General features: G+C 40.0%; 1 protein-coding gene across 1 annotated transcript in view; it reads left to right on the forward strand.

Annotated features, from left to right (window-relative positions):
* The window catches only part of LOC149151118 (nucleic acid-binding protein), a 357,600-nt gene that overhangs the window by 254,656 nt on the left and 82,882 nt on the right, over window positions 1-20,062 (forward strand). The window contains exon 5 of the mRNA XM_089441282.1: window positions 15,707-15,820. Within this exon, the coding sequence (XP_089297408.1) occupies window positions 15,707-15,820 (114 nt within the window). The remainder of the gene's footprint in view (window positions 1-15,706; window positions 15,821-20,062) is intronic.

The following is a 20,062-nucleotide window of genomic DNA, read 5'->3' on the forward strand; positions in this document are numbered from 1 at the left end:
GATCATCATCTAGATCATTTTCTGCGACATCTTCATCTTCAACATTATAATCATCTAATGCTTCATCTAGTTTTGTTTCACCATCGCTATCATCTTCCTTATTATCGATTTCCTTTCGACATGATTTAACTTTTGCATATGATTTTTCTAAACGTCGAAATGCTTCTTGAAGTTTACTAAAATCCTCCATGAATTCAGGATGTGAGCGTAATGGCATATTGTTAAATTATGGTATGTTCTATGCTTAGAGTAGTTTACTTATTTTTCTTCTTATTAGCCATAGATTAGCAATCACATATACTTTAAGTAAAGTGCAGATAGAACATTAAATGATCAACAGAAAACAAGCCAAAACAAGAGACACAAGATGTGGCGGCTAGCCAGACACAAAGCCCAATGCGGGGAAACCCTTTGATCAAATCTTCTTTTATCTTCAATAGTTCAGCAGAGAGATATAGTACAAAAGCTGAATTCTATAATTTTATATCAGAAGCAACAAACCCTAAATCAACAAAATCAAACTTGGTCAAACTAGCTGAAATTGACCTCTAAAATGCTTGGTCAATTTTTGGTCAACTTGTCCTCGAACAGCTTGAAGAAACAATCCTTGAACAGCCCCAAAAGTTCAATCAATTTGCAGATTTCTGAAGTCAACTGCAGCCCTAAATTAGGGCAGTCAATACCGATCAAACCAGAGGTCAGATCACCTCGATTTTTGTGCCAAAAATTGCGGCCTGCCTAGGAGAGGCAACCACACCCAATCTGCACTTCTGGAAGGTCAATGCTTGGTCAACACTGGTCAAAGAGATGACCTGCTGCCCTAGCATCCTTCTTTTTGCGTCTTCCTTGCCCTAGGACATCTTCCTTTCAGCTACACGCGTGAGAGAGAGAGAGGCTCCTTTTATGTGTAGGAGAGAGAGAGAGAAGATGAGTGAATTGAATTGTCCAAATGAAGAGAATGCTCCTTGTATTTATATGCAAACGTTGAGGTTGAATAGACATGACTATTGGACTTTTGAGCCTACATAAGTTTGCTGGCCGACCTTGACAATTTTTCCATAATCAAAATAAATTCATATCTCCATAAATACTTATCGGAATCGGATGATCTTTAGATCAATCCTACACCTCTCGATGAGAGGAATCTAGGAAAAATACCAGAAGCCCTAAATAAGGTGATCCACATGGAGTTTGGCCCTAGTTGCCAATTTTGACACTCCCTCTCAACTAGGGAGAACTTCATCTGCAATCCGTCAGACCATCGCTGCTATCCATCCATCAAATGCACTGCCCTGTACAACTTGACCCCACTCTACTCCGCTCCGCTTTGCTCTGCTCGAACTATGAAGAAGAAATGACCGAGGATGTATCATACCATCCTCCACTGACCCGAAGTCAGTCTTAGAGTGTGAACCACTCTCACTGATCCCATATTAGTATCACTGATCCCAGATCAGTACCACTGATCCCAGATCAATGGAGGTCATCCTAGCATAGGGAGTACGGTAGATAAAACGATTCGTCCATCGGTAGTACTACTATGGTCCCTATCCTCATTTCCCTGCTCATTGATCAGATGAGAGGTACTTCCCATGAGTCCCAGACTGCATGGGTAGGATGCCTCGACAGGAGAACTAATCATCCTATCCACAGGAGAACGAATCATCATGTCCAGTGGATGCCACAGAGAACTAATCATCCTGGCCTACAAGAGAACTAATCATCCTATTCCACAGTCGCCACAAAGAACGAATCATCCTGGCCCACAGGAGAACTAATCATCCTGTTCCATAGTCGCCATGGGCTGTCACAGGGGAAGGTTGAACCTTTACCCTGTACATAGTGCACCACCAGGGGATGGTGAGTCGCCTTGTGGTCACATGTCGCTCTAAGAAGTACCCCGCGCCACCCCTAATTCATCACATACGACCCTCATAAGAGGGTCTCTGAATGACACTAAGTCGTTCTCGGAAAGTCAGGAATTTGACCTTTCCTAGGGGCTTTGTCAAGATGTTGGTGACTTGTTCATTTGTACTGATATGTTGGAGCCTTATTGCTCCTCACTGCACCATATTTCGAATATAGTGGTAGCTGATATCGATATGCTTGGAGCAATTATGAAATACGACATTCTCTGATAAACGAATCCCGCTCTGGTTATCACATAGGATCACGGTGGTATCCAATGTAAATCCAAACAACTCACTGAAGAATTTTCGCAACCAGGCTGCCTCACAGGAGGCCATGCTAGCAGCAATGTACTCTGCCTCGGCAGTGCTCAAAGCCACTGACTTCTGCTTCCTGCTCATCCAGGATATCGAGGCAAATCCCAAAGAGAAACAACACCTGAAAGTGCTTTTTTGGTCCACCACACTGCTTGCCCAATCAGCATCAGTATACCCAAGTAGTCTCACATCTCCGGCAGTGTATCTCAACCCATGAGTGATTGTGCCACAAAGATATCTCAACAGATTCTTGGCACCAATCCAATGTGAGTGGTGAGGCTCAACCATATCTTGACTCAATGTGTTGACTGCAAAGCATATGTCCAGATGGGAGTTCACCAAGAACATTAATGCTTCGACAAGTTGACAATACTCGATAACATTTCGTAAAACAAGTCCGGCAACACTACCGCATAACTTCTTGAAGTCAAGCTCTATCGGGGTAGTTACGGGCTTGCAGTCCACCATGCCGAATCTCTCCAATATCTTCACCACATATTTTCCTTGAGATAGGAAAATCTCCCCTGGTTTCTGCCAGACTTCCAATCCTAGGAAATAGTGCATAAGTCCTAGGTCTTTCATCTCGAACTCAGAAGCCAGCTCCCTCTTACATTCATGAATGAGAGGGTCTGCATCTGTTAGAAAGAGGTCGTCAACATATCGCACCAGTGTGAGAGGCTTGTCATCTATAACCTTAAAGTAAAGGTCAGGGTCGGCTTCACTCCTAGTGAATCCCAACTTCATCAAGGGGCTATCGATGCTCTCATACCATGCTCGGGGTGTGTGCTTTAGCCCATAGAGGGCCTTCTTCAACCTGCACACATGAGATTCTCGATCATAAATCTCAAATCCTTCGGGTTGCTCCACATAGACCTCCTCTTTGATCGAACCATGTAAGAACGCAGTCTTGACATCCATCTGATGTAGGTTCCATCCTTGCGAAGCAGCAAGGGCTATGATCGAGCAGATGGTGGTATATCGGGCAACAGGTGCAAATATCTTATCATAGTCTATACCTTCCTTCTGAGAGAAGCCACAAGCGACAAAACGAGCGTTATATTTTTCCGCACTTCCATCAATTGCATGCTTTATCTTGTAAAGCCATTTTGAAGTGATAATTGCTTTGTCCTGGGGTCTGGGGACCACATCCCAAACATCGTTTTTCATAATGGACTCATATTCCTCGGTCATAGCATCCTCGATACTTGATGCTTGATGGCATCTGTGAATGACGAAGGCTCATTTTGGATGATCGTGCTCATGATGGTCAGGTATCCCTGATACCTGTTCGACTTCTTACTTTCACGGAAGGTTCCTCGGGGTGCAATGTGTCCTTTAGCATCATCAAGTGTCCCCCTAAGCCACGAAGGCCTCTTCCTAGAAGAGGGAGGCTCTTGCGGAGGAGGATCAATAGTATCCATAGGTTCTTCCACATCGGGCATCGTCTCATCTTCCTTTTCCTTCAGTTCCCCGGTGTTAGCTTCTTTAGATCCCCTTAAAGTAGGAAGAATGTCTACTTTGCTAAGAGCCATATCTTCGTCAAAGGTGACATCATGACTAATCTTGACTCCCCTTTGACCAAATATATAGATTCTATAGCCCTTAGTATTTTCGCTATAGCCCACGAAGATTCCTTTCTTTCCAGATGCACCCAATTTATTCCTTTTCTCTTTCGGCACGTCAGGTTTCTTACCAGTGAACATTTCTTCGGGAGTCTTGGAACCCAATGCTTGATGAGGGCATCGATTTTGTACATATACAACGGTATTTGCAGCTTCGGCCCATAGAAACTTTGGAAATCTTTGATCATGGAGCATAGCACGGACAACTTCCACAATTGTACGATTCTTCCTTTCCGCCACACCATTTTGCTCAGGAGTATATGGTGTAGTAGTCTCCCTCTTAATGCCAGCCTCTTTACAAAAGTCATGAAACTCATTGGATTCATATTCAGTCCCATTATCAATCCTTAAGGTCTTGATCTTCTTTTCATTTTGATTCTCAATCAAGGCTTTGAAGTGTCGAAACCAGGAGAACACTTCATCCTTCTTTTTCAAGAAGTATATCCAAGTCTTGCGAGAATAATCATCTGGAAAAGTGAGGTAATATAAATATCCTCCCAAGGAGTTCACATGCATCATACCTGATATGTCTAAGTGAACCAACTGCAATATATCGGAGGTCTTGCTTTGGCTTGAGGGGAATGGTCCCCTTTTGAGCTTTCCTTCGACACATCCTGGACATACACCTTCTTGCTCTAATCTAAACTCGGGCATCCCGGTCACCATTTTTCTTACATCGGGTAGAGCTTTATAATGAAGGTGAGCAAACGTCCGGTACCATAGTTCAGACTGAAGAGATGTGTCACAAGACATGACACCCAACGGACTTCCTTCAACCTGATATATTGAATCAACTTGAAACCAAAGAGTAAAAGCATCTTTAAAGTTATTTTTCCATACACGTACCTTGCCATCGCTAAAAGCCACCTTGTAGCCTTTGTCTTCCATTGCCAAAATGGACACCAGGTTCTTATTGAGATCAGGTACATATAATACATCTTGTAAGTGAATGGTATTACCCTGATTCAATTGAAGAGTGACATTTCCTACGCCTTTCACGGGATATTTTGAATTATCTCCAAGAACAATTTCCAGGTTGGTTTCCTTTATCAAATTATAGAGAGCTTCTTTGTAACCAGTGAAGTGCCTTGAGGCACCAATATCAATAAGCCAATTCCTAGCGAGTCCGGGGGAGCAGTAGTAGATAGAGCAACTGGTAGATAATAGTCATCTTGCTTATTGTTAATAGTGTTAGATTCATACCTGGAATTTCTTGCCTTCTTGAATGGTTGTCCTCTTCCTTGATTTTTGGCACTTCTTTTACCTCTGCCATTTGACATGCTATTCCTTTAATTGCCTTGAGAGGGATTTTGATCATCGTCCCGGTGTGAGTCCCTTTTATCAGGGCACTCCCTTGCATAGTGACCTATTTTATTGCAATTGTAACATCGTCCTTTTTTTCCACCCTTAGGTCTAGCCTTTCCTTTGAATTTAGCCCCGGAATTGTTTCTTCTCTTAGTATGAGAAGAAAAGATAGAGGGGTGACATTTAAGTATGGGCATTTCTTGCTCTTCCATCCTTGTTTCTTCTTGAATGCATCTGGCCATTAATTCCTCAAATCTAGGAATTACGTTATTGTTGAGTAAAGTAGTCCTGAATATATACCATTCAAATGGTAGTCCTCCAAGAGTTGTGAGTGTCATTTCCGTGTTAGGAATTACTTCCCCAATAAATAGGAGATCGTTCTTGATCTCGATGATCCTTAAGAAATATGCTTGCATACTCTCATCTTTGCCCTTCTTGATTTCCTTCAGCTTATTTCTAAGAAACAAGACTTGATTTGCATCATTAACTTTAAATAAACTCACCAGTCTATCGTAGATTTCCTTGGAGGTGTTCAGCTCGGAAAGATAGGCCACCAAGAACTTGTCGATAGAGTCCCGTATGATCTTCCTTTCTTTGACTTCTCCCTTGGTCCATTTGTTCCTAGCAGCAGTGGATGCATTTGATGGAGGCTTAACAATTCCGCCTCTCACATGGTCTAACACTTCTTGTTCTTCTAATGTTAGATCAAGAGACATCTTCCATCCGTGATAGTCAGACTTCACGGAGTTCGTGTTCAGCAGGGAAGTGTGTTGAGGATCCCATGATTTATTTCAGATAGCCTTGCCAACCTTCTCTTTGGTGATTGCTCTTGCTCTTGCTTGGGCTTTGTCTTCACCTCAACTCTGATACCATGTTAAATTATGGTATGTTCTATGCTTAGAGCAGTTTACTTATTTTTCTTCTTATTAGCCACAGATTAGCAATCACATATACATTAAGTAAAGTGCAGATAGAACATTAAATGATCAACAGAAAACAAGCCAAGACAAGAGACACAAGATGTGGCGGCTAGCCAGGGACAAACCCCAATGCGGGGAAACCCTTTGATCAAATCTTCCTTTATCTTCAATAATTCAGCAGAGAGAAATAGTACAAATCTGAATTCTATAATTTTATATCAGTGGCAGCAAACCCTAGATCAGCAAAGTCAAACTTGGTCAAACTAGCTGAAATTGACCTCTAAAATGCTTGGTCAATTTCCGGTCAACTTGTCCTTGAACAACCTGAAGAAACAACCCTTGAACAGCCCCAAAAGTTCAATCAATTTGCAGATTTCTGAAGTCAACTGCAGCCCTAAACTAGGGAAGTCAATACCGGTCAAACCAGAGGTCAGATCACCTTGATTTTCGTGCCAAAAATTGCGGCCTACCTAGGAGAGGCAACCACACCCAATCCGCACTTCTGGAAGGTCAACGCTGGTCAAAGAGATGACCTGCTGCCCTAGCGTCCTTCTTTCTGCGTTTTCCTTGCCCTAGAACGTCTTCGTTGCCTTAGGACGTCTTCCTTTCAGCCACATGTGTGAGAGAGAGAGAGGCTTCTTTTATGCGTAGGAGAGAGAGAGAGAGAAGATGAGTGAATTGAATTGTCCAAATGAGGAGAATGCTCCTTGTATTTATATGCAAACATTGAGGTTGAATAGACATGACTGTTGGGCTTCTGAGCCTACATAAGTTTGCTGGCTGACCTTGACAATTTGTCCATAATCAAAATAAATTCATATCTCCATAAATACTTATCGGAATCAGATGATCTTTAGATCAATCCTACACCTCTCGATGAGAGGAATCTAGGAAAAGTATTAGAAGCCATAAATAAGGTGATCCACATGGAGTTTGGCCCTAGTTGCCAATTTAACACATATTGTGTGGTGAACAACGTTCAAATAATCACATGATTATATTGTCGCCATGGCTCTGATACCACTGAAGCATCAAAATTGATAGCTTGTTGGCTTGAATGTAAAAATACACAAGAGGTATTTAATAATAATAATTTATTATATATAAAAATGAGGACCTGCATATATACTAGGCAGGTGTCTTTTCATGATTGGTCATGTCTTTGTAGACATGCCTTTTCACTTAACTTAATGACTATTTAACATAATGAATATTTGATTATTTACATTATTTATATTCACTTTATTTTATGTAATTTATATTCATAACAGACCTTCGCCCCAGTAGCCAGGTATACATCTATTAGAACCGTGATATCTCTTGTAGCACAGATGGGATGGGAGATTCATCATATGGATGTCAAAACGACATTCCTGAATGGGGTGATAGAAGAGGAGGTATACATTGAACAACCAGAAGGCTTTGAGACACACGAGAAGAAGTCTCATGTATGCAAATTGAAGAAAGCCTTGTATGGGCTGAAACATGCACCTAGAGCATGGTATGGTCGAATTGATGGCTACTTGCAGAAGATGGGATTTGTTAAGAGTGACACAGATCCAAATATCTACTATCTGGTTGTAGGAATGAGCCTCTAATCCTAGTATTATATGTGGATTCCTGACAGGATCATCCACGCTCATCGGGGATTGCAAGAAGAATCTAGCCACAAAATTTGACATGAAGGATTTGGGACAGATGCATTATTTCTTGGGGTTGGAAGTTTGGTAGCAAAAGGGGGAGATCTTCCTTGGACAAGGGAGATATGCTACAGAAATTCTGAAGAGATTCAGGATGCTGGATTGTAGACCCATGGCTACTTCAATGATCACCAACTAGAAGAAAATTGATGCATCAGAAGACAAGGATGTTGATCCCACCTTATATAGGCAGCTCATAGGGTCCTTGATGTATCTGGTTAATACCAGGCCAGACATTTGTTACGCTGTCAACACCCTCAGTCTGTTCATGCTCTTGTACACCGGGAGTAAGGATATTAGATTGAGTGGATTTAGTGATGCAGGTTGGGCTGGAAGTTCAGTGGATCGGAAAAGTACCTCTAGGTATTGTTTCAACATTGGATCGGGAATGACCTCCTAGTGCAGTAGGAAACAGAAATTCGTAGCTCTGAGCTCAACTGAGGTAGAATATATGGTTGCAAGCACAACTTCGTGTGAGGCCATATGGCTTAGAAAACTGCTGGTAAACCTATTCAGAAGAAAGATGGAGGCGACCAGGATCATTTGTGATAATCAGAGTTGCATCAAGCTCTCTGAGAATCCAGTATTTCACGATCGGTCAAAGCATATTGATATTCGATGTCACTTTGTCAGACACTGTGTCCAACGAGGAGTTGTGCAGTTGAGCTACACTCCTACAGGAGAACAGGTGGCAGACATCCTTACCAAGGCCCTTGGAAGAACAAAGTTTGATTATTTTAGGGAGAAGATGGGGATGATAAAGAATCCATTTCAATAACAAAAATGGGTATGATGTTGCAGTGTAGTAGTAGTTAGCAGTAGCACGATGGAGCATGATGAGAAGAGGTTGCAGTGCAGATGCAGTCTTGGGAAGAAGGACCAGTAGCAAGACAGATGCAGAGGGAGTCGTAGTGTAGATGCAGTGTTGGGAGAAAGGATCAGCAACAACACAGATGTAGAGGGAGCTGCTGTATAGATGCAATAGTGGTAGTGGCAGAGCCATGGGTAGAAGTATTGGAAGCAACAATGCAGAGGATGTTAGGTAGGGAGGCTTAACATCAACACAGGTACAAGTGCCGTATAATCAGAGTGATGCCCAGTGTGGAGTATTACTAGAGCCAGTCCTCGCTAAAAGAGAGTGTTGAATAGGGGTAGCATTGGATGTGCTCTAGCCATGAAAATTGGTGGAGATGCTAAAGCACATGAGATTTTTAAGTCCCAGAAATGGTTTGGGCAGATTCTACTTGGTTTAGGAGATATTAAAATAATTAATATTTTTAACAGGGTTCCTAAGTCTAAACTTAGGAAAAATAAAATATTAATGGGTATTAATATAAAACTAGGTTAGAAGGTTCCAAAACACATGGATCAAGCCAAATCTAATCTTAGCCATTGATTAGAGATGTAATCTCGACCATTCAAGGAACATCAGGAAAAGTATAAGAAGAGGCTGGAGGGTTAGTTGGAGAACTCACTGAGGGAAACCAGTCAGTTTGATTTCTGGAGCGGGGTTTGTTGAGAAATTCGAACTAGTGGTCTGGATTGCAGCAAGAGGTAACGAGTACATAACAGAGAGGCATGAACAACACCAAAATATCAGCACATAGATTAGAGAGGCAGACGCAAAGCCTCTCAGGCAGACGCAGAGGCAACAAGATTGCGTAGTCACTAGAGGGCTTGCGTGGGTGACACAGAGAGGCCCAGTGTTGACGCAGAGAGGCAAGAGTTGACATAGAGGGTCTGGGAGCTGCGCAGAGGCCAGCAGGTCTGACACCGAGTCTAGGGGAGGGTGCTGGAGAATTTATCTCTGTTGGGTAAGCTAGTTTGGCACCCGGTTGTACTCAAGAATAGCCGATTAATAAATCCCTCCTCTGCTGCACTGGTTTTCCCGCATTTGGTTTTTCTGGGGACAATTGTCCAAAATATCTGTGTCGATATGTTTGATTCTTGTGCACGTATTTGTTTCTGTATTATGGTGTGATTTCTGCAACAGGATTTATTTTAATGTTTACTGAAGGGCTTTTGTAAATAACTTATTAAAAATAAGTAGGTAAAATAAATCAGTTGTTGCAGTGATAGAATTTTCACAATACATCTATCCATGCTTAAGTGTTAGTGCCTCCCCACACACTGCTTGGACCCTATCTTATTACATGTTGATTGGGCTAGCTTTGAGTGAGTACAATCTCTCGTTGAAATGATGATTTAATGCAGACAGATAGTCCCACATGCCATTTTATAGGTCGAGCTTGCTACCTATCCCTTGCACCTTGAGAGTATTTATAGATTGGTCTCCTTTCTTCATAGAGCACAAACCATCACTGATTCAACATTAGAGCTTGATAGGTACACTTTCTTAACTCTTTGCTCTTCAATGGAGGTTTCCTCCACCCTCTAAGGATAATGATGAGTTTGGCTCTTTGTAACCTATATGTTGCTTTAATCCATTGGCATATCCATGGGCATCTCCCCCCATTCAATCATTCTTTTGATGCTCATGGTCATCTTGTTCATCTTCATTAGGGGATCAATAAAGCTATCCAAGATGACATTTACCATTAATATATATAGGTTATATGGATTTCCTCTTCACGTTCTCGTGGTCCTAAGACAGCCTTCTATTTGGAGCATTTTAGGTGGTTTAGGCCCTAGGGATGGTCTATTATACATCTTTAGTGTACTCAATGTCATTAGTCTCATTTGCTTAGGTTCTCACTCAGATAGTTCAAGGTAGGTCCTCATCATCCTTGGGTTGAGTATGGGCATTGCATCCCACAAGAGAGGGTATGTCCGCAATGCCATTTACATGTGGCAGAATTTGAGGAATGTTTCACTTTCAAATGCCCCATATACTACTAGATCAAGGGGAGGTAGGACCACCTTTCATGATTTGAGGTTATCTGTATCCACCTTAGTTCAATATCCATACTAGATATGTGTAATGCTTTACATGTGTGAGGTTGTGATTCTCAAGCACCAAACTTTGTAGGTGTCTTTCAGACCTCACCTCATTAGAGACATTACCTCCTTTTGAGTCGACTTTAGCATTGTTGGTGTTCTGTGACAGGCAGATGTTCTGGTGAGTGGCTTATCAAACACTAGTTCAATGAGACCATGTACCAGTAACTATGTCTTGCTCCAGGGCTGGTTGAGTCTTTACCACAAGGGCGAGGGGTACTCATTCTATGCATTGACCGGCTTGTTAATGCAATTTGGGCGAAAGCCATATCACAAGTATCTTCTTCAACCTCAAGTACATGGAGAAAGTCTAGTATTGGCTCCCATATTCTTCCTTAGATCATCCATCCAAGCCCTCTCAACCTTAGAAACTCTCGAAATGACATCATTAGACAATGCATTGGATCCTTTTCAATGATTGACTCATGGTAGATAGTAGATACTTCTTTCAACTAACGTTCACCCCCTCATTCTATGTTACGGATGGCAAGTTGATATTTGGCACTTTTTCTTCTTTCTCTTTCTTTGATGTAATATTTCATTCACGTATTTTCTGTTCTTTCTTATTTTATCTCGCTTTTATGCCTTTGGGTAGCCTAGTGCACTCCTAAAAATTGATATCTAGTGGTTTTACTTTGTAATCCCCTTGATCCAACTTACTGCTCATTTTTTGGTCGTAAAATTAACTTATCTTATTGGCACTCAACATAGAGAGACTTCCACCTTTCCTCGTTCCTATCATAGAGCTTGCAGACAAATGCCCATTGCCAGATTTCTTACATCTTAAAGACATATGTAAACCTTGGATGTTAGGAGAGGTATAGTAGGGGGTGCCCATCTTCTTCCCCTCTAAGGTAGTACAATGTTACAGCTAGGCCCTCTTAGTTCTGAGTCTTGACCATTCTCCATGGGACATTTTGAGGCTTAGGTTTATAGATTGGTCTCCTTTCTTCATAGAGCACAAACCATCACTAATACAACATTAGAGCGTGATAGATACCCTTTCTTGACTCTTTGCTCTTCAATGGAGGTTTCCTCCACCCTCTAAGGATAATGATGAGTTTGGCTCTTTGTAACATATATGTTGCTTTAATCCATTGGCATATCCATGGGGCATCTCCCCCCATTCAGTCATTCTTTTGATGCTCATGGTCATCTTGTTCATCTCCATTAGGGGATCAATAAGGCTATCCAAGATGACATTTACCAATAATATATATAGGTTATATGGATTTCCTCTTCACGTGCTCTTGTTCCTAAGACAACCTTCTATTTGGAGCATTTTAGGTGGTTTAGGCCCTAGGGATGGTCTATTATACATCTTTAGTGTACTCAATGTCATTAGTCTCATTGGCTTAGGTTCTCACTCAGATAGTTCAAGGTAGGTCCTCATCATCCTTGGATTGAGTATGGGCATTGCATCCCACAAGAGAGGGTATGTCCGCAATGCCATTTACATGTGGTGGAATTTGATGAATATTTCACTTTCAAATGCCCCATATACTACTAGATCAAGGGGAGGTAGGACCACCTTTCATGATTTGGGGTTATTTGTATCCACCTTAGTTCAATATCCATACTAGATGTGTGTAATGCTTTACATGTGTGAGATCGTGATTCTCAAGCACCAAACTTTGTAGGTGTCTTTTGGACCTCACCTCATTAGAGACATTACCTCCTTTTGAGTCGACTTTAGCATTGGTGGTGTTCTGTGACAGGCAAATGTTCTGGTGAGTGGCTTATCAAACACTAGTTCAATGAGACCATGTACCAGTAACTATGTCTTGCTCCAGGGTTGGTTGAGTCTTTACCACAAGGGCGAGGGGTACTCATTCTATGCATAGATCAGATTGTTAATGCAATTTGGGCGAAAGCCATATCACAAGTATCTTCTTCAACCTCAAGTGCATGGAGAAGGTCTAGTATTGGCTCCCATATTCTTCCTTAGATCATCCATCCAAGCTCTCTCAACCTTAGAAACTCTCGAAATGACATCATTAGACAATGCATTGGATCCTTTTCAATGATTGACTCATGGTAGATAGTAGATACTTCTTCCAACTAATGCTCACCCCCTCATTCTATGTTACGGATGGCAAGTTGATATCTGGCACTTTTTCTTCTTTCTCCTTCTTTGATGTAATATTTCATTCACGTATTTTCTGTTCTTTCTTATTTTATCTCGCTTTTATGCCTTTGAGTAGCCTAGTGCACTCCTAAAAATTGATATTTAGTGGTTTTACTTTGTAATCCCCTTGATCCAACTTACTGCTCATTTTTTGGTCATAAAATTAACTTATCTTATCTTATTGGTACTCAACATAGAGAGACTTCCACCTTTCCTCGTTCCTAGCATAGAGCTTGCAGAAAAATGCCCATTGCTAGATTTCTTACATCTTAAAGACATATGTAAACCTTGGATGTTAGGAGAGGCATAGCAGGGTGTGCCCATCTTCTTCCCCTCTAAGGTAGTACAATGGTACAGCCAGGCCCTCTTAGTTCTGAGTCCTGAGCATTCTCCATGGGACATTTTCAGGCTTAGGTTTAGCAAACTTGTTGTGGTGTATGATGATGATTCCTCTCTGATTCAAATGCTGTCCAAGATGTTGCTTTTCCTTGGCCTTCATAGACTTTACTACTTTCTGGAGGACCAACATGGACATTATCTTCACTAGGATGCTTTATGGCTCTAGATTATTATTTATTTCACTTTCTAGGATTATTGTTTTAGGTTTCCAACTTTTTCTATTTGATTGTCTTCTCTTTCTTTATTTCTTTCTCTCTTTAAACTAAGATTTTAGAATAACTCTAGAAACTCCTTATCGTTGTTTCCAAATGTTGTTCTCCCTACTCCCACTAATATATTTTCATCATTCATGGACATTAATATAATTTTATTTGATTTCTAGACAAGTTTTAGTTGTAGTTGAAAGCTTCATGTTTTATCATGTGAAAGATTCTGATTTGATGTACTACATCTTGATAAATCATAATGTGAAAGACCATGAAAAAATTGTGGTTTTAGGAAAAACAGCGAAAATTTGTCTTGTGACATCTTGATTTTTAGAAAATTTGGGAGATTTCAAGAAAAATCATTATTCAGGGGGGAATGTGCTTATATGTGAGGAAACTGATTTTTTGGTGTTATTTGTCTTTGTGGCTCTTGGGAATTGAGTTAGGAGTTTATCATCATCATCCACTCATATTAAGAGGACCAAACAACTTTATTAATCATCAGCAAAGAATTTTTCTTGGAGTGGGGATTGATTTCCATGTACGGTTTTTCATTTTCCTAGGTATTTGTTAAAACTCCACCTTATAACTAGTTTTTTTTTGAGATTTATACAAGGGTTTTCAAAGTGCATACCACTTGCCTCCTATTTTTGATTCTTCATGTGTCGTACAATGATTTTATAGGTCTGATTTATTTCTTTTGTTCTTCTTTTCCCAAGGTTTGAAATGTTGAGTTTGAACATCGCGTTGCTGACATGTTAAAGGATTTGGGTCCATTTTGGCAATATGTCAAACCACCCGATGGGACAAATTGACAGAAAGTGACTTGAAGGTTCTAAGGGGTTAGCCTCAGCCTCTTCAAGGAACACTTTGCTAGAATCCTAGGGCATGAAGTTGATATTTGTCCCAATTGAAACCTGGAAGTCATGCAAGCTTCCTGCCAATCTGTTATGAAAGGATAAGAAGAAGAAAGACAAAACCGCTCATCAACGATACATAGGAAGGGGAAGGAGGAAGCTGTAAGAACTTAGCAGCTATATAGCTATATGTGTATTCTTTATTCAGTTTGTACTTTGTTGATGAAATGGTGGAGAATAACATCGAAGTTTCAACATTCTTCACAAGCACAACAGAATTGATGAGAGTGGAGTTCCTATCTTCAGTGGAGCTTCAATGAAAGAAGTCAAGGTCCACAAAGGTTTCCATCTCACATTCGATCAAAAGGATCAATGAGGATGGTCTGAATTTTGAACAAATTAGTGGAGAATAACATCAAAGAAATGTTTCATTTATAAGGATCTTTGGAAATAAATGGGCAGATTTTCAAAGGGGATCTACTTATATATCATAGCTCAGCAAACATGGCATGTCATAACTATTTAAAACTACCATACTGATTTTCTTGGAAATATTCTACTTTTTTATATCAATCTGAAGACATGTTACATGTTTTCTGTGACGGAAATTCAATAAGTAGAAATCTAATCAATGCAGATTCCATAGTGCTTCCCTTCCCCACTTTATTTTTCACACACCCACGAAAAATATATGATGATGATATACATTTATTATATACTTGATGTGATTTTATATTTAGCTTTGACTTTTGAATCTTGAACGGAAGCCTACAGGGATTTAGTAACCACAATTATGTTTGATGTATCATTTGGCATCCACTACATTTATATGTGTTTCTTCATTTATGTGCCGACATGCCTATTTGATGTTGTTAGTTTATATCTAAACAATGAAAAAAAGGGTATTGTTTAATGCTTACTCTGGTTTGCTGATTTTTGCGCCAATGTTTCTGTTGTCTCCATGTCCAGATCCACAGCAACTTTTTGCTAGTGTTGATTTTTTCATTAATCATTAACTGCTCTCAATGATGAAAATATTCTTTTGTACGAAATAAAATTGCCAAAGGACATTAGCCACTGGTAATGGATAGCGTTACTGTGTAAGGATGGGAAATTCAGATTGTGATGAAATATGATATATTGTGGCATTTATATGGACATTTTCAACATGGTTGGTGAGATTATGTAAGTAATCAGTTTTCTGTGAGAATGTTCAATGTTGCATGTACTTCTGAGATATTCAATTGAAAACATTAATGATATTGTCATCAGGACAGTATTGTGAGTTTGAAATATATGACAGATGGCCAATGAACTACTATCAATGAATGCTGCACTTATAATATTTTTATTAGTCAAATTAATGTGGATATGATTAATTTGTAGGTACTATGACCTAGATTTATACCACCGGCGCAAAATGATGAAAGAAATTGAAAAGGGTACACGAAAGGCAATTCAAGCAGAGCGTACAGTATTTAATGATGAAGAACAACGCCGGTGAGCTTTTTTTACTTTGCTACAAAAGGTTATCTTTGTTGGTTTTTGAACATTTGCTAATTCAACCAAAGAAACTTATTGTTGCAAGTGCCACACCTATTTTAAACCTGTAATTGAAAGTGAAATATGTACACCAAATATTTGTTTGTTTGGGTAATTTGGTTGCTTTTTGATCTAGATAAGGTGAGGTAATTTTATTAATATCTAGGTGATCAAGATAATAGGACAACAACCAAGGAAAAACAATTGAAAATTTAATTAGTCAGTAAGAAAGGGCAAACACTAGTAAAAAATAAAACAGTTGGGGTTTACCTAGAGTGAGTAGGAAATCACATGTTTTCTTATAGAAGAAAAAGATCAGGGAAATTATATTTACTAATTTAGCTATGCATGTTTCTTTTGCATAGTGTGGGCAGTTTGAAAATTGTGTATATATCAATAAGCGTGATCTGAGGTGGATTCCCAGAGCAGATTTTTGGGGGTTTAGGTGTTGGATTTGCTGTAGTACTTACTAATAATTGTAGAACTGTGTGTGATCTTGTATTCAATTTATATCTGTTGTTATTGGGCATCATGAATTAGTTAAAACCAGTGTTGTTAAAAGCGCGATTTAATCGCGCTTTTTTTGAAAAAAGCGCGCTTTTTTACCTCTGCCGTTTTAAACGCGCTTTTTATGGGTAAAAAGCGGCACCTTTTATATACCTCTTTTTTCCGAAAAAAGCGCGATTTTTTGGGAAAAAAGCGTGGAGGGCGGCGGCAGCGGGTTTATAAACACGATTTTGGTTTTTTATTTGTTCATTTCTGACTGTGGGCGCGCATAGGAGGAGGAGAAGCTGTTGGAGAGAGGAGCTGAAGGGTTTGGGAGCAAATCCAAGTGCTTGTAGGAGAAATTCAAGAGGAGATCACCAATTTCTCCATAAAAACGGTATGTAGATTAATTTTTTTTTGTTTTCCTCGTTTAAAAACTTTGTTTTTCATTGTTTTTGGTTGGGAAACTTCATATGGGCACCATTTTCCTTTTGTTTTCATTGTTTTTAAAGAATTTTTTGTATTTTTTCATTGATTTGGGATGGGTAACTTGGTATGACTATGGGAACCAATTTTTTATTTTTTTTTCATTTTTTTTAAACATTGTTTATGTTTTTTCATTGTTTTTTGGCATTTGCCATTTGGTTGGGTAACTTGGGTTTGGAACTTTGGATTCTGGAAATTTGTAACTTATAATTTTGTAAATGCTAAATTGTAATTTGTAATCCTAAATTCCTATTTCCTAATCCTTATTTTTCCATAGGTTTGCAAATTCAAAATTCAAAAACAAACATGCCAAGGAAATTGGATCCTTTCTGGGAATATGGTGAACCTATAGCTCCGAATGATAGACAAAACTTGAATTGCAAGTTGTGTGGAAAGGAGATATGCGGGGGGGTGTACAGGTTGAAGTATCACTTTGCACAAATCCCTGGACATGATGTGGGGCCCTGTATAAATACAAATCCTGAACTTATCCAGAGAGCCATGAGAGCATTGGGAGAATTAGAGCACGCTAGAGAGGCCAAAGAAGAACTCAAAAGGCAACTAAAAAGGTCAGCTGAAGGAAGTGGGCCAAGTGGCACTGGTTCTACTGCAGCGTCAGTCAATCCGGTAGCTGCATCATCATTTTTTGTTCCTCGAACCACACCTGGTTCACAACCAACTATTGGTTCAATGCTAAAAAGAACTGAAAAAGAACAAGCTGACAGGTTGATGGCAAAATTTCTCCTCTGGAGTGATATTCCTTTCAGCATTGTAAGGAATAATCCATTTTTCCAACCTGCTGTTGATGCTATTGCCAGTGTTGGCCCGGGGTACAAAATCCCTTCTTATCATGATTTCAGAGGCCGGATTCTTCAAGATGAAAAGCGTGACTGCACCCAAAGATTGGAGGATTTTAGGGCATCATGGGCACAAACAGGATGCACTATTATGTCAGATGGTTGGACTGACCAAAAGGGGAGAACCCTTATAAACTTCTTGGTTAGTTGTCCCAAGGGGACTATGTTTATCAAATCTATTGATGCAACTCATCAAATCAAAGATGCAAGAACTTTATGTGATTTGCTGGATGTGTTTATTTTGGAGGTGGGTGCAGAAAATGTTGTCCAAGTCATAACGGACAATGCTGCAAATTATGTTGCTGCTGGTAGAATGCTTATGGACAGGCATCCTACTTTATTTTGGACACCTTGTGCTGCCCATTGTATTGATTTGATGTTAGAGGACATAGGGAAAATTCCCTTTGTCAAAGATATTGTTGACTCATCAAAAAGCATCACAAAATTTATTTACAATCATACATCTGTGCTTAGCTTGATGAGAAAATGCACCAACAACAAAGAGTTGGTGCGCCCCGCCATTACACGGTTTGTGACGAGTTTCATATCTCTTCAATCCCTCTTGAATTCTATGTGGGATTTGAAGAGAATGTTTCTTTCAGAGGAGTGGCGTGCTTCGTCAATGAGCCGCAAACCAGAAGGAGAGGCCGTATGCAGACTAGTTTCATACCAGGAAGACTTCTAGGCGGGAGTGCAAGAGGTGTGCGCCGTTACTGAACCTTTGGTAAAGGTTCTTCGGTTGGTTGATGGTGAGAAGCCCGCAATGGGCTATTTGTATGAAGCCATGGACAGGGCCAAAGAAGCCATTCGGGCCTACTATGATGATAAGGGAGATGATGGGTTTCAGAAACAACTCCTTCTATGGGAAGTGATTGATGAGCGATGGAACAACACACTCCATCGTCCCATACATGCTGCTGGGCTTTTCCTGAACCCTGCATTTTCTTATGCATGTGGGTTTGATTTTGATGCTGAGATCATGGATGGATTCTTATCCTGTGTCCAGAAGATGGTGCGATCTCCAGAACAACGTATAGAGATCTCTAAACAAATTGAGACATATAAGATGGCAGGTGGCACATTTGGCTTTGAGATGGCTGTCATTGATAGGACGATTAAAATGCCAGGTATTTTTTAGTTTGTACTTTGTAACTTTGTTTCAAATTTCATTGTCTCTTCAAATTCCATTTTTTTCTTATGTTTATTTAAAATTTTATTTGTAATTTTGTTATAGACGCATGGTGGAAGATGTATGGTGGCAAAGTACCGCTTTTGCAAAAGCTTGCCGTACGCATCCTCAGCCAAACATGCAGCTCCTCAGGATGTGAGCGCAATTGGAGTGTATTTGAAAAAATACACAACAAGAAGCGCAATAGGTTAACACTTAAACATTTAAAATATTGCAAATTTCCAAATAAATTTTTGAATTCATTAAACAATATTTTTTTATAATATTAATTATTAATTATTATTTCATGAACTTTGTACAGGTTGGAGTCCCAGAGACTTAATGACATGGTCTATGTCTACTACAATCTTCGATTGTGGGTGAGGCAACTTGAGAGGACACCTGATATGGATGCCATCTCATTGGATGGGATTGACACCACTGCTGAATGGAGGGTTGAGGCCGAGAGGCCTCTCATGGATTCCACTGATGATTGGTTAGTGCAGGATGAGGGGGAGGAGGAGGGGGGAGGAGGAGGAGGAGGAGGAGGAGGAGGAGGAGGAGGAGCAGGAGGAGGAGGTGACACCGCCTACCCGGGATACCACTACCACCAGTAGAGGACGTGGTCTCCGTCTACCTCCTGTAGCTGCTACTTCTAGTTCTTCAGCTTCTAGAGCACGTCAGACTCCACTGCCATTTCCACCAGCACAGGCACCAGCATCTACATCTAGAGGGAAAGGGAAAGCTGTGACATTTTCTCGCAAGAGGGGCAGAGGAAATCAATAGGATTAGACTTTCATTTTATTGTATATGACATTATGACATGATGAGATACATTATCATATTTTTTGTTGATATTTTGAGGCTGAGTTGGGACTCAAGTCCTCAGGAGTCAGGACTTACTATTCAGGACATGATTCAATGTTATGTGTGATTTTAGCGCTAGAAATGATATTAAACATCTTATATATTAGTTTTTTTATCATATTTATGTGTCAATGTATTTATTTTATTTTGTAGATGGTTTAGATATTAAAAAAATTGAAAAAAAATGAATATTTTTGTGCCAAATGCTTTTTTTTTTTCCACTTTTTTCCCGCTTTTTCCGATTTTTTCCGCTTTATTCCCCACGCCGATTTAATCCCGCTCGCGCTTTTCCCAACATTGGTTAAAACTTAAAAGAGTACACCATTGTACTCTGAT

Source organism: Pinus tabuliformis, chromosome 9 (assembly GCF_031772625.1).
Source record: "Pinus tabuliformis cultivar Carrire ecotype Pingquan chromosome 9, CPIR1, whole genome shotgun sequence".
Lineage (NCBI taxonomy): Eukaryota > Viridiplantae > Streptophyta > Pinopsida > Pinales > Pinaceae > Pinus > Pinus tabuliformis.